Genomic DNA, 12,708 nt, shown 5'->3' with positions numbered 1-12,708 from the left:
GGAGGGAGGGAGGGAGGGAGGGAGGCAATCAAAGGTATTGTGAAAAGGAATAAACATCATCAAAGCTGTTAACTGATTCTGAAATACAGAGTCTATGGTGACAAGCTGCCTGCTACTGACTAGCTATTATTGGGCTGGATTCTTTAATTTCTTCTACAAATTATAATTTTATAAGAATCTGTCTGATATTTATATGGCTGGTTCCATCTTAAACCAGATTTTATGACTCAGTGCCCAGTAGAGAATATTACCAGGCTTAGAATGCTGCTCGTATACACAGACATGTGCCACAACAGGAAAACCTCGTTTAATGTTTTCACATTTTAGTGTTCAACAGTTAGTATCATTTTGACAGTTCGTTACAATTTCAGTAAGAGGATATTTACTCTAGAGTTATAACTAGACCACTGAAGAAATCTCCTGTCTTAAGGTCTGTTAGCAAAAGCATGCTGCAGATGGGTCAATACCTTTAGCAGTACAGGTTTCATTGGGCGGCATGGCTAATAGTCGGTCACCAGTCTGGATATAACCAGCTTCAATTTTACCAGTCACACAAAAGCCAGATCCTTGATCTGTAAAACATACCAACATCATATGAAACACATAGTAACGTTATCTGGTAGTTAATACTGTGACATTTGTTTCCTACAAATGTAGGAATATAGTTATGATAGGCCAAGAGTCAAATGAACACCAAGCAATGGTTAGGTCAGAGTTCTAATACCTCTACTAAATATAGCATTCCACATTCCAGTTTTTCTTGCAAATAAAATTATTCCAATTACAAAACCCAAGGGTTCATTTCTTTCCAGAGATTTACTAATAAAGACCAGGGATTCTGTAAGCTCAGGGGTAAGAGAAGGAAACAGTTGTTTACTGTAAGAAACATGGGCCAGTAAAGAGAAAGACAAGAGCAAGTATATTCCAAGGCCACAAATATGATTTAAAACAAACACTTGGCACCCAAGAATCCATAGCAGCACACTGGAGTGAGGTCACTGGCCTGAAACATGCAAGGCTCTGGGTGAGGGATGGTGGGACACAGAGAGATGCTAATAGCTCAGTTAACTTCACATATCTGAGAACTACAGTCACTATTCTGAGGCAGAGGTGATATTTGGGACACATCATGAGCAGCAGGGAAACTTACAGACAGTAATTCATGAAAGCAGGTGGAGTGAGGGAAACGAAGCCTAAGAACACTATTTCAGAACCTGAAAATGAAGTCACACACCCAGGGACAGGCCACACAAATGAGGTGGCAGGAGAAAGTGGGTCACAGAAAACCAGGGAGAAAAGTGTCACCATGGATATGACAACAACCATCATCAAAAGAATGCAAATGTAAGCACAGCAGGAGTCAGAACCAGAGAGGGTGTCACCGCAGCAGGACAGCTGAGGGAACAAGCAGAGGCAGAAAGTGGGAAGCTGCCCAGAGACAGGGCAGGAGGTCAAAACCCCAGGTAAAGACATCGACTGCTTGCTGTATTTCCAACACGTAATGGGCATCTCAAAAGCATCACTTTACCCCTGTTCCTCCATTGTTCTGCAAGCCAGTCACAATGACGACATATTTCAATGCTGTCACCTCCTCTCTCACTCACAATCATTTCCTACTCTGAATTACATGTACACTGTGCCAGGTACCAGACTAGAGTCTGCAGATACCCAAGATACCATCTATATCATGCTTGCCCTCAAGGGCTCATGATATAGATGGCAAAGGAACCACTGTAACACAGAGTAACAATGCAGAGGGGGAAGGAGGGCAGTGGGCACCTGTTCGGTAGAGACAGCAGCCATCAGTGTACGACTGCACAGTGCAAATTCACTCCTTATCTTCTCCGAGATAACGGAGACTTAGGAGACAACCAACATCTTTATAGTATCAATCATTCCAAGGTATCAATGTACTTTATATCTTTTATCCTATGCCCTTCTAGAGTTTTCTAGGTAGGGCCTTCTACATAGTTTTAAGTTAGACGTATTTTCAGGTATTTAGTACAACACCTTTTCCATCATAGTTGGAACCTACTCCTTCCTCAGCCCTAAGGTACAAGGCTTCCTGGTATCTTAGTCTCTAGTCTTTTATCATAGCTAATGGTTCTGATGTTCACATTACATTCCCCACTTAAGTCTATTTGATACCATGTCCTACTCAGACTGCCACAGATGGGTGGAAACAGGCAAGGATAGGAAGGACCACTGAAGCACAGAAACATGGGTAAACATGGTGCCAATCAGAATCTCAAAAGGTGTGTGTGCACATGTACACATATACACATACACACACATACATACTTCATACATATATGTTTCATTACTTTTAAGAGTACATTTATATAGTTTGTGTGCAATCAATCACCACAGTGCAAATGTGTGAACACCAGAAGAAAACCTTCAGGGGTTGATTCTCTCCTCTGCCTCATGGGACCAGGGATCAAACTCAGGCTGTTAATAAAGCTTAGTGGAAAGTGCCTTTACCCAGTGAGCCATTTTGTCAGCTTGTTACTTCTGGATGTTAAGAAATGGTGACTTATCCAATTTGTTTAAGGTCAAAAAGCTGAAGCTTAGGGCTGTTGCTCCAACAGGTGACTATAAAGTGGGAAGTGGTTATGAACCCCTTGAAGGGTGTTCAGGAGCCTAAGACCGGGCCGCATGATGTCAAAGTGCCTGCTGTTTATCCTTACACATGCAGAGAGAATCCACCATATATAATGTACCAATCTAACAGTCTGAGAAAAGAAGACACAGAGTGGACAGGCACTTGACGAAGAACAGCACTCACCTTTGAAGACATCAGACACACATAATCTAAAAGGTTTGTCAATAGAGCGCTGAGGGGGCTTGAAGGAATCTGGTAGAAAAAAACAACACAAAGCAAAGTTTAGTTTAAGTTATGGGCTGTGGACACGGCTCAGCAGAAGGTCACGGGGACAGCTTGGCCAGGGCCTGGTTTCCACTCCTAGCACCCTCAAACCCCAAAGGGACTCTTTTCCCCCATCTCCACTGTGTCCATTACTCTCTCTCCTTCTATAAAAAGAATTTATTTTGTACATACTAACAATAAATGACTACCATTCAAATACTTTACATTTATAAACTGTATTTCCCACATCGCTTCACTTAATTTCAACTAGTCAATATGACAGATAGGGTAAGTTCTAAACTCATTAATGTGTCTTCAAAACACTGAATATTCCTTTAAATAGCCCACATGATTTCAAAACTGAGCACCTAGTTTCTCTGATTACAAATCTTCTGCTTTTTCGTATACACTCTGTCTCTCATGAAGAACTCTAGATGATAAATACCGAGTCTACAGCACATTAACACAGAGTGGCCACAGCATACGTACCTATCTGCTCCAATAAGCACAGCCCTTTGTACCACTTTGTGAGGTCACTGGACTGTGACCTTGCAGTTAAATTCTCACCACTCAGACCGCTTGTCGGGATAAAAGCTACATCACTCTCCTATAAGAGGATGAGGACAGACTTAGTCACGACAACATAGTAAATACTGCAAAGACTCAGCAGCACAATAGCTCAACCGAGTCTGCAAAATGAACAACAGACTTCAAAGAAGCACGACTCGGGGCAGCACAGTTTGACATTATCTGGACCAATATTTTTGTTTTCAAGAGAATTTGGAAATTTCCTTGAAATCATTAAAGCAAATTACTTGCTGATAGAGGCACAATGCAGATTTTTTGCTGGCTAAACTCTTCTCTGCCAACATTCTTCCACGACTTTCTTAAACTTGACTGCCTAAAATGGTAGGTGAGGGAAAAGTTCTTATTTACATAACACCCAGGTCAAATACTTAATATATGTAAATTTTAAAAGTCAGGTATATATACATACCAAGAAGAAATAAAAAGAAAATTGGAATTAAATATACTTAGCAAAATAATATCACAACAGAAGGAAAGAAGGGAGAGAGATAAATAACACTGAGAATTTCTACACAAGATGGAAGGAGTCATTTTATACTTCTCTAAAATGACATGTCATACATACATACAGTTTCAATGAAGTTATGCAGCTTGGGGCAATAACACAACCTCAAGAGACACAGACTGTCCAACAAAAGCTCCAGTACAGATATGAGAAACCTCCTTTCAATTACTGGTGAGGGAAAGTCCAAAAGATTCTCAAAATGATATATTGTACTTCTGTTGCCATTGGTTGTTGTCTTCCAGAAGTTGCAAATAAGACCCTATTGCTGAAGACACCACACACTTTAAACACAGGACTAAGTGGAACTGAGCTGTATTGTCCAGAAAGCTTCCTCCCTAAGGATTAGCAAGCCACCAAGGGAGGGAAGCCATCAACAACAGTCCTACCCAGGTGTGGCACCTCTGACCCACAGCAATGAGCAGCACAGGAAAAGAGCCCCAAAGGTGCAACAGTGGCACGTGTGTCTTGGTACAGCCTCATTCAGCCACCTTAACCAGAGAGAAACCATACCCAGCACTGGAAAACTATCCAATGACCATCACTGGTGGAGTCACGGATTGTAGAGGAGAAAGACTTCTGCCACTTACAAAATCAGTCAATTTCCTAAGAGCATTCTAAATATTGTAGAGGAGAAAGACTTCTGCCACTTACAAAATCAGTCAATTTCCTAAGCGCATTCTAAATATTTATGCTTTGATTTAGAACTAAGTGTAGCTTCTCAACCCTCATCCTAGAAGCTTCTCACTGATGCAAATAGAGCCCAGGACAAAGTCACAACTGATCAAAGTACAGAAAACGGTCATCTACCTCCAAAAGACCCACCTACAAAATACTCCCTACACCTAAGGCTGAAGGGACATGATAGAAGAGGGGTACAAAGACTTTGAGTCGGAGCCAGATGCCACCTGCAACAGGCGGGACAGATGGCCAACCCTCCCACCCCACCCCAGGTCATGAGAACAGGAGAACTGGCCCTGACCCCTTGCCAGCTCCAGCCCTCTGGAGAGCGGCCCATACCTTGCCTAGGCAGCACAGTAGACTGGTCCTGGTGGCATGTGCGTGGGTGAGCCAGCCTCATAGGCATAAGAGCAGCAGAGCTGGCCCTGCTCCTCGCTGGCTGCAACACTAGGTAAGAAAGCCAAGGCAAGGCCAACCAATTCCAGCAGCCGCCAAAGCCAAGACCCCAGGCTTGAAGTTGGCCTACACCAACATCTACCACATCCATACATGAACTACTAGATTGTGTGAAGAGGCTGGTCCTACAGATCCAAAGCTGCAGGATCCACATGACTCAGGGCAGCAACAGGATAGCCAAGAGGAGTCTCTATGAAGATCCAGTGTTTATACAGTAGCAAAACCCAGAGGCCTCAAACCAGACCAATGACTTACTGCAATGAACATTTGCAAGTAAGATGTGTGGACAAAGGGTGTACTGAGCGACACACTGTGACACACTACAACTTCCATGATGACATTTTTTTGTTTGCTCGTTTTTGCTTAGGTTCCTGTTTGTTTTTTTCTATTTTTATTTATGATTTTCTTTCGGGGGGCAGGTTGCAGGGGTGGAGGGCAGATATGAAGAGACAAACAGATGAGTGGGATTGGGATGCATGATGTGAAATTCACAAGGATTCAGTAAGCTGTTTAAAAAAGAAATAACCATGAAGAAAATTATATGAATAGAAAATACAATAAAAATAAAAAAGGAAGAGCCTGAGGACCAGGAAGTGTGCTGCAAGACTGTCTCTTAGAAACGACAGGGAAATTACATAGTGACACCTCAACAATATGGCTGCCTACAAAAGACCTGAGCAATGACAGAACCAACAGACATTAACAGGGACTGGAGGGGATTCTTGTCTAAGGGCTACCCTAGACAAGAGCATGCAGTTGAGGGATGCTGAGGGGAGGACTGGTCTTCCTCAAGGGCGAGCCTCCTAGTTGATTAACCAATACCAAATGGTAAGCTCTGAGATCCTACACATAGAAGCAACACTACAGGGACTCCTCCGGCTGGACTCGCATCTTACGCACAGTTATCAAAATAACAACAGTCCAAGAAAAAGAGGCCATGAATGTGAGAGTGAGCAAGAGGAGTGGTTACGGAGGAGCTGGAGGGAACGGAGGATGAGAACATGATACAATTGTGTTGTAACTTTAAAAAGTGTAATAAAAATTTTAAAAATAGAAAGACCAAAAATGAATATTAATATATTAGCTTTTCTCTTTTATAAGTAAAATGATGTAGAGAAATAAACTAATTTCATTTAAAATTATCATACCTTAAAACCTGCTTGCTTGAGAAAGTGCCCAAGTTTTCCAGTAATCTCTTGAAATCTTTCTTGTTGCCAATTTACCTGATAAAGATCCAATTTATACACAGAATTATACTTGAGAATATAACACATAAAATCAGAATTTCCACAGTAAAATGTATATAGCCAAAATTATATATCAAAGACAAATTAAAATTAAAACTCAGGGGAAAAAAAAAAAACCTTACCACTAACGTGGCCTAAGATGAGATGACCTGTTCTTAGAAGAGGAAGCCAACAGAGTCTCTAACAGAGTCTACTAGTGATGTCTCCAGACATGCAGAGGAGAGGGTAATTTGTTGAGTCGTGCTCTGATAACCACTAGATCACAACAAGAGCACTAACACCCGCCCCAGCTAATCATAGTAACCGAGTAAGTGATGCTGGCTCTACGTACCTCGCAGAGTCTAGGCCTATGTACAAGCAGTGTCTACGCAAATGTGCAGATGCACAGGGTGAAAGAGGGAAACATGTGGGCAATAAGTCTATACAGTCTTAGGCAGTGGCTCCAATATGAACGTTGACCACAAAGTTTTCCCGTTTTCTCTACATTTGAAATTTCATGCAAAAATGCTACAGAAAAATTAAAGCTACATGTAATAATTAACTATAGAAGAGCCATCAGAGAATATTGATGAATATTTATTAGATGCTAAGGTGAAGAAAATATGTAAACATAAAAGTAAGCACAAAACATATTTGTATGTGACCAAATAAAGTGGATAACGGTAAACTATACAAAGAATTTCCAGGAAAATATACTTAAATAGTATTACTATTCATGAAACAATAGTTAACAAATAAATTGTGCTCTGTGTATAAATACAAAAATTAATTTTCCATAAAAGCTGATTTGACAGTTCCAGGTCATATATACAGCACATATACCAAGAATGAGTAACCAACAAAGGTCTAGGACCTGAGGTCCAGAGATTTTCAAGCCATTTCAAAATATACACTCATGCATACCCCCCGACACACACAAAAAAAGACAAACCCTAGCAATCTTTAGATTGTTTGAGTACATTATATTAGTAACATAGCCTAATATAAAGCCATTAACATTTTTTTGCCCAAGTAAACATGCATAAGAGTACTGCCAACTTTTTAGAAAGGAGAGAATTATATACTGTAATCCAATGGCTGTGATGGAGAGGAAAAATAAAAACAATTCATTTCTATAAAAATAAAATTAGTGGCTGTACAATGATGGTTTATACTTTCATTTTACAATGGTGCATATTATTTTTTGATTGAAAAGTTTTAAGTTTTAAAAAGTCATTTTCAAAATAAGATATTCTTGCATAAAAATTACTATTATCATGTTCAGTTAATTAGAAAATAGCAAATTTATTTTTCTTGATATGAAACTAGACTAACAAAATAGTTCCATCTGTGGGCCTCTATATGGGCTAAATAGAATCTATTTTAAAATGACTTAGTTTATTTTGTGTGCATGAGTATTTTGCCTCATGTATGTATGTGCACCACATGAATATATATGGTGCTTGCAGAAGCTAGAAGGCAAAGTGGGATCTCTGGAACTGGAGTTACAAATGGGTGTGAGCCACTATGTGTGTGCCGGGAAACAAACACAGGTCCTCTGAAAGAGCAACAAGTGTTCTACCCCTGAGCCATCTCTCCTGCCCAGAGAATATCATCTTTATCAACATTTAGTCCTCCACAGCTACCTGATCCATTTTATTGACAGCCACAGCAAGCTGTGTCACTCCAAGAGATCGGACCAAAAGGCCATGCTCTCGGGTCTGTCCTCCTGTCTCAAATCCAGCTTCAAACTCTCCCCTGCTGGCATCAACGACCAAGACAGCGACGTCAGCCTAAGGAGGAAGAGAGAATCACAGCTAGAAGTAAGGCCACGCTTCTTTTATTCAAAAGACAGCTCGCTCAGTTCACTGCTTGGTCAGATTTAAGGCAGGCCATAACACGACCACACACCAGAGCACAAGAAGAATACCACAGTGGGTTATAAATTTCAATAATGCTTGTATACTTCTGTGACACCAACCAACAACAATGACATAAAGAACAGGAAGAAGGTCTGCAAGATGGCACAGCAGGTAAAGCTATTTCCTGCACAGCCTGACTAGATGAACTCAGTCTCCTGGACCCACATGGTGGCAAGAGAGAACTGACTTCCATGAGTTGCCCCAAGAGTGCTGTGGCTCAAGCACAGCCACACGATACACACACAAATAAATAAGCATAATAAGAAAGCCAGAAGTTGATTACATACAAAGTAAAACGCCTATCTAAAAGAAGAGGGAAAGATAAAATTAAAACATAATGACAGCAAATACTCTCAAGTGTCATCTTTCCCAAGACAGAATATACTGCAGGGATTTTTACCAAGAAAAAAGTTTAGGCAAAGTTTAAATTTATTAATGTCCCCCATTTAAAAAAAATCAAAACTACATATTCCCAGATCCTACTTTTAGATGTCACAAGTGATTTAAGAGACATGATGATTTCTTGGAGGCAGCACGGGTGTGTCTTGTGCACACTTGTTACTGGAGGACATAACCTCCAGAAGGGCATTTTGAAAGTAACTATCAAGAGTCCTAAATTATGCACATCTTACTTCCTATCAATCCCACATTTTTTAATTTATCTTATAAAAACAATTATGCTACAAAACTATTGGAACACCATCTATACTAAGTAAAACAGTGACACAGATCACCAAAGTTCACACGTTTGTCTGCTGCAGCTACTAACAGAGACCCTGGTAACACAAGCTTCTCACATTTCTCCTTTCATACTCAAATCCACAAAACACATGAAAAAGCTAGCTCTGGCTGAGCATATCTCTGAAGGCTTTAGGTTCCCATGACTCTTGGGCTGACCATACTTTATGGGATTCTACTTCCATCTTGGGGAAATAATTTACAAAATTTTGCAAAAATCTTTACAGCACAGCTGTTCTTCCAAGTCAATTTTAATCAATTATTTCTGTCAAGGCCCTATCTGGATATTTCCAAAGGATGTTGTTCATTTTCCCATACACAGTCTTTCTTAGCTGTCCTCAGAGATACCCAGGCTAATGTGACTGAATGACTTATGTTCCCCTGCAGAACCATCTGAGATGGCTGATACTGTCCCTCCAGGGGCTGCTGATACACCACTCACAGCTTTATGTGCTCTGTGCTCTGGATACTGAGTCCACAATACCATCTGAGTTGTTTGACAGGTTTTGTTGTTTTGTCCTGTCTGGTTTATAGAGAATTTTACAAAGCTTATCATATAATCCTTACCATACATAATGGGAGATAAAACAGTCATAAAGAAAGTCTAGAATCTATACATCATAGAACATTCTTTACAGAACTTTATCAATTGCAGTTAGCATCTATAAGCTGGGCATGGTAGAAGTATACACCTGCATTTACAGCATGCGAAGGTAAAACAAAGACAGTTTAAGGCCACATTGTGAGTCTCGGCTGCTTAGAAACTCTAGGTTAGTTTGAACTCACTGCAAGTTCCAGTCTCAAAAACCCAAAACAACAACAAAAGTGATCGTCAGGTACCGTGGTAGGACACTCACACTGCCTTCTTTTATTCTTACTCAAATACTCTTTCTAGTTTAGTTCCTCTTTAGAGTGTTTGTTATCATGCCAGACTCTAATTTTAGCAGTAAGTGGGGGAAAACGGGCAAGAAATCTACACTTGCATACCATCATTTTTAACACCAAACACACTCCTACCTGATGTGTCCACAGTCGTCCACCAGGAAGCTTAGACAACAAGTACGCAGCGCACAGAAAAATACGATGTAGCCAATCTTTTTCTAACTGATCAAAAGTAAAACTTTCCATTTTAAAATCTTTTATGAGTTAAAGCCGTAGAATTGCAAGCTGGGTGGGTATCAAGGACTGAAGGCACAGTCAATGTGCCATAGTCAGCTAAAATAACAGGTACCTGAGCTGCTCCTGTGATCATGTTTGGAATGAAATCCTTATGGCCTGGAGCATCCATTAACGTAATAACTTTGGTTGTGGTTTCAAACTTCGTCATGCCTACATCCATTGTTACTCCCCTTAAACAAAACACAAAATGGTTAAAACCTACTACATAAATAGTCACTGATGTGGGCTAAAACTCTTAATAGGCTAAACGGCAACCTAAGTCCTTCATCATAATGAAGCAAGGGACTGGGACTGACATACGAGCTCTAACTCACTATCCCTGTATGCTTTAAAAATAAGGTTGTATAGATGGTAAACTCAATCAAAATGATAGGTATTTCCTATTTCCTTGATGTTTTATAATTTATAATTGAAACTATAATTTATGAACAAAGAAAGCTATATATAACACATCTCTAAATACTACACATGAAGAAAAGGTAACATGACAAATGATTACTTTCAAGAAATTGCTTTTCTAACGTTCCGTATTGCTTCACTAATTATACAAATAAACACATAAAGCTTTCTCTTGCAAAGCTGGTCAATAGTTACAATTTGAAAAAAAAAAGAGGTATAAAAAATATCCAATTTTTCACAAAAATTAAGAGAGATAGACAGTTTGCCTCAGATTTTATTGCATCCTTCTTGGAGACCAAGCCAGGACCTCTGTTCAGCCAAAATAAAGATTCCAATGATAAGAAATCCCTAGGAACAGCTACAAGAGCCTTGAGTCATGTGACCTTGAAAACTTAAAAGGAGAAATCAGGTAGACAACAGGTTTGCTCTAGTGGTTCTCAATTTGTGGTTGGTGCCCCCCGCCCCGGGTTAAATATCAGATATTTACATTAAGATTAATTAACAGTAGCAAATTATAGTTATAAAGTAGTAACAAAATAACTTCATGGTTGGGGGTCACCACAACATGAAGAACTGTAGTAAAGGGTCACAGCATTAGGAAGGTTGAGAACCACTGCTCTAGGCCATTCAAATGAAGACTCAGCCAGCCTTTAATAGCGACAGTCCTAACACCACGACAATAAACTCCAGCCTGCCAAGGCAATCAGGAAAGTGGTTTTCTTAGTAAGCCATCTGAGTTTGCCAAAGTGATGCCTAATCCTGCTTAATGTTCTTAACACCTAGTGGCCACAGGTTTAGAAAACTTAGGACTCAGGACGTATCCTCAGCTCCTCCCTGAAGTGTTGGACCCAGTGCAGTCTTGACTGAGCACTTGTCCCTGTTTGAAACTTCTGTATCCTTCCGTAAAGATAAGAAAATGTTACCCGGCCTATTAACATCTGTTCTTCAACATAGATTTGCAAATATTTAACATTTCAAATATATATATAGAACATATCAGTTTTTTAAAAAGCTTATAACATGTACTCCGAAACTTCTGCTGTCTACAGAATAGTCTAAATTATACTGTGGTGAGAAAGACAAAGCTAGCGACCACAATATCACCCCAATAAGCAGATGTTACAGCTGGAACACTCAAACACATGGTCATTATAGGAACAAGTGCATTTATCTCACTTGCAGCTCAACTCACATAATTAAGTAAATTTTACTAAGCCCTCCCAGCTTAAATCACGCTCTTCTCAGTCTATTAATCTACACGATCAGGATACACAAAGAAAATAAAAGCTGTACACTTTGATAGTCTGTTTGTTAGACAGGTGGGAACTACTTGGGCTTCACTGTTTCTCAGTGAACTGACAGGTTAAGCTTTTGTGTGAGGGTAGAAAGCAGGTTCACAGTAATATACAGAGAAAAAGATACATAAGGGAGAAATACCACAACGATGTAAATATCCAGCTATCAAAGCACTAAAGACTCATGCAACCTGCTTTAAGAACCTCCTTCCACATAATGGAGACAAGGACTGCAGGAAAGTGAACAAATGCAGGAAAAGTCTGCAAACTCATATACACTCTCTAATCATAATCAGATTAAAGACTTGAGAGATGTCCCAACCTGTTAACTTAGGACCTTTACGGGCTCTGTGCGTGTTGGTCATAATTTTGACTTGGTTGTTCTATATCTGCCATCTCACCTTGCTTCTCAGTATCTGATAGCCTTAAATATGATATACGCTTATGCTTTAAAATACCTCAGAAGAGGTACCTGACCAGAGATTCGTGAGTATCTTCATCCTTCTGCTAGAATCCACCCAAATTAGCATTAACCCTCGAGAGACACAGAAGGAATAACTAACAAGACAGACTCAATTATTTCTTTCTGGACCATGTCTCATAAGAATGGAATTGTGGACCTGTAGTCTGGACCTGTTGGGCAGCAGACAGTTTACTCTTTTCCTTTCCTTTATAACCTGGTACAAGACTGAGTCAGATCCAACTTTAACTCAAAGTCTAGATGGTGGGATATGCTGAGGGAGCAACAACTGCTAACTCCGTTCACAGCAAGACCAACTCAGGGACCCTCCCCAACCACAGCAGCGCATCTAACAGTGCTGCTCAACTCAGGGACCCTCCCCAACCACAGCAG

The 12,708-nt window shown here is 40.1% G+C and overlaps 1 protein-coding gene across 2 annotated transcripts in view; it reads right to left on the bottom strand.

Moving 5' to 3' along the window:
- Positions 1-12,708, bottom strand: part of Hbs1l (HBS1 like translational GTPase) — a 71,716-nt gene that overhangs the window by 13,638 nt on the left and 45,370 nt on the right. For both annotated transcript variants that reach the window (XM_028777339.1, XM_028777342.1), the window contains 6 exons: positions 10,214-10,331; positions 7,969-8,115; positions 6,245-6,319; positions 3,359-3,476; positions 2,789-2,857; positions 468-572 (listed from right to left, as the gene is read on the bottom strand). In XM_028777339.1, coding sequence (XP_028633172.1) covers positions 468-572; positions 2,789-2,857; positions 3,359-3,476; positions 6,245-6,319; positions 7,969-8,115; positions 10,214-10,331 — 632 coding nt within the window. The remainder of the gene's footprint in view (positions 1-467; positions 573-2,788; positions 2,858-3,358; positions 3,477-6,244; positions 6,320-7,968; positions 8,116-10,213; positions 10,332-12,708) is intronic.

The sequence above is a fragment of the Grammomys surdaster genome, unplaced genomic scaffold (assembly GCF_004785775.1).
Source record: "Grammomys surdaster isolate TR1022 unplaced genomic scaffold, NIH_TR_1.0 280, whole genome shotgun sequence".
NCBI classification, from domain to species: domain Eukaryota; kingdom Metazoa; phylum Chordata; class Mammalia; order Rodentia; family Muridae; genus Grammomys; species Grammomys surdaster.
The sequence above is the reverse complement of the archived record's forward strand: the minus strand, read 5'-3'. Positions and strand labels throughout refer to the sequence as shown.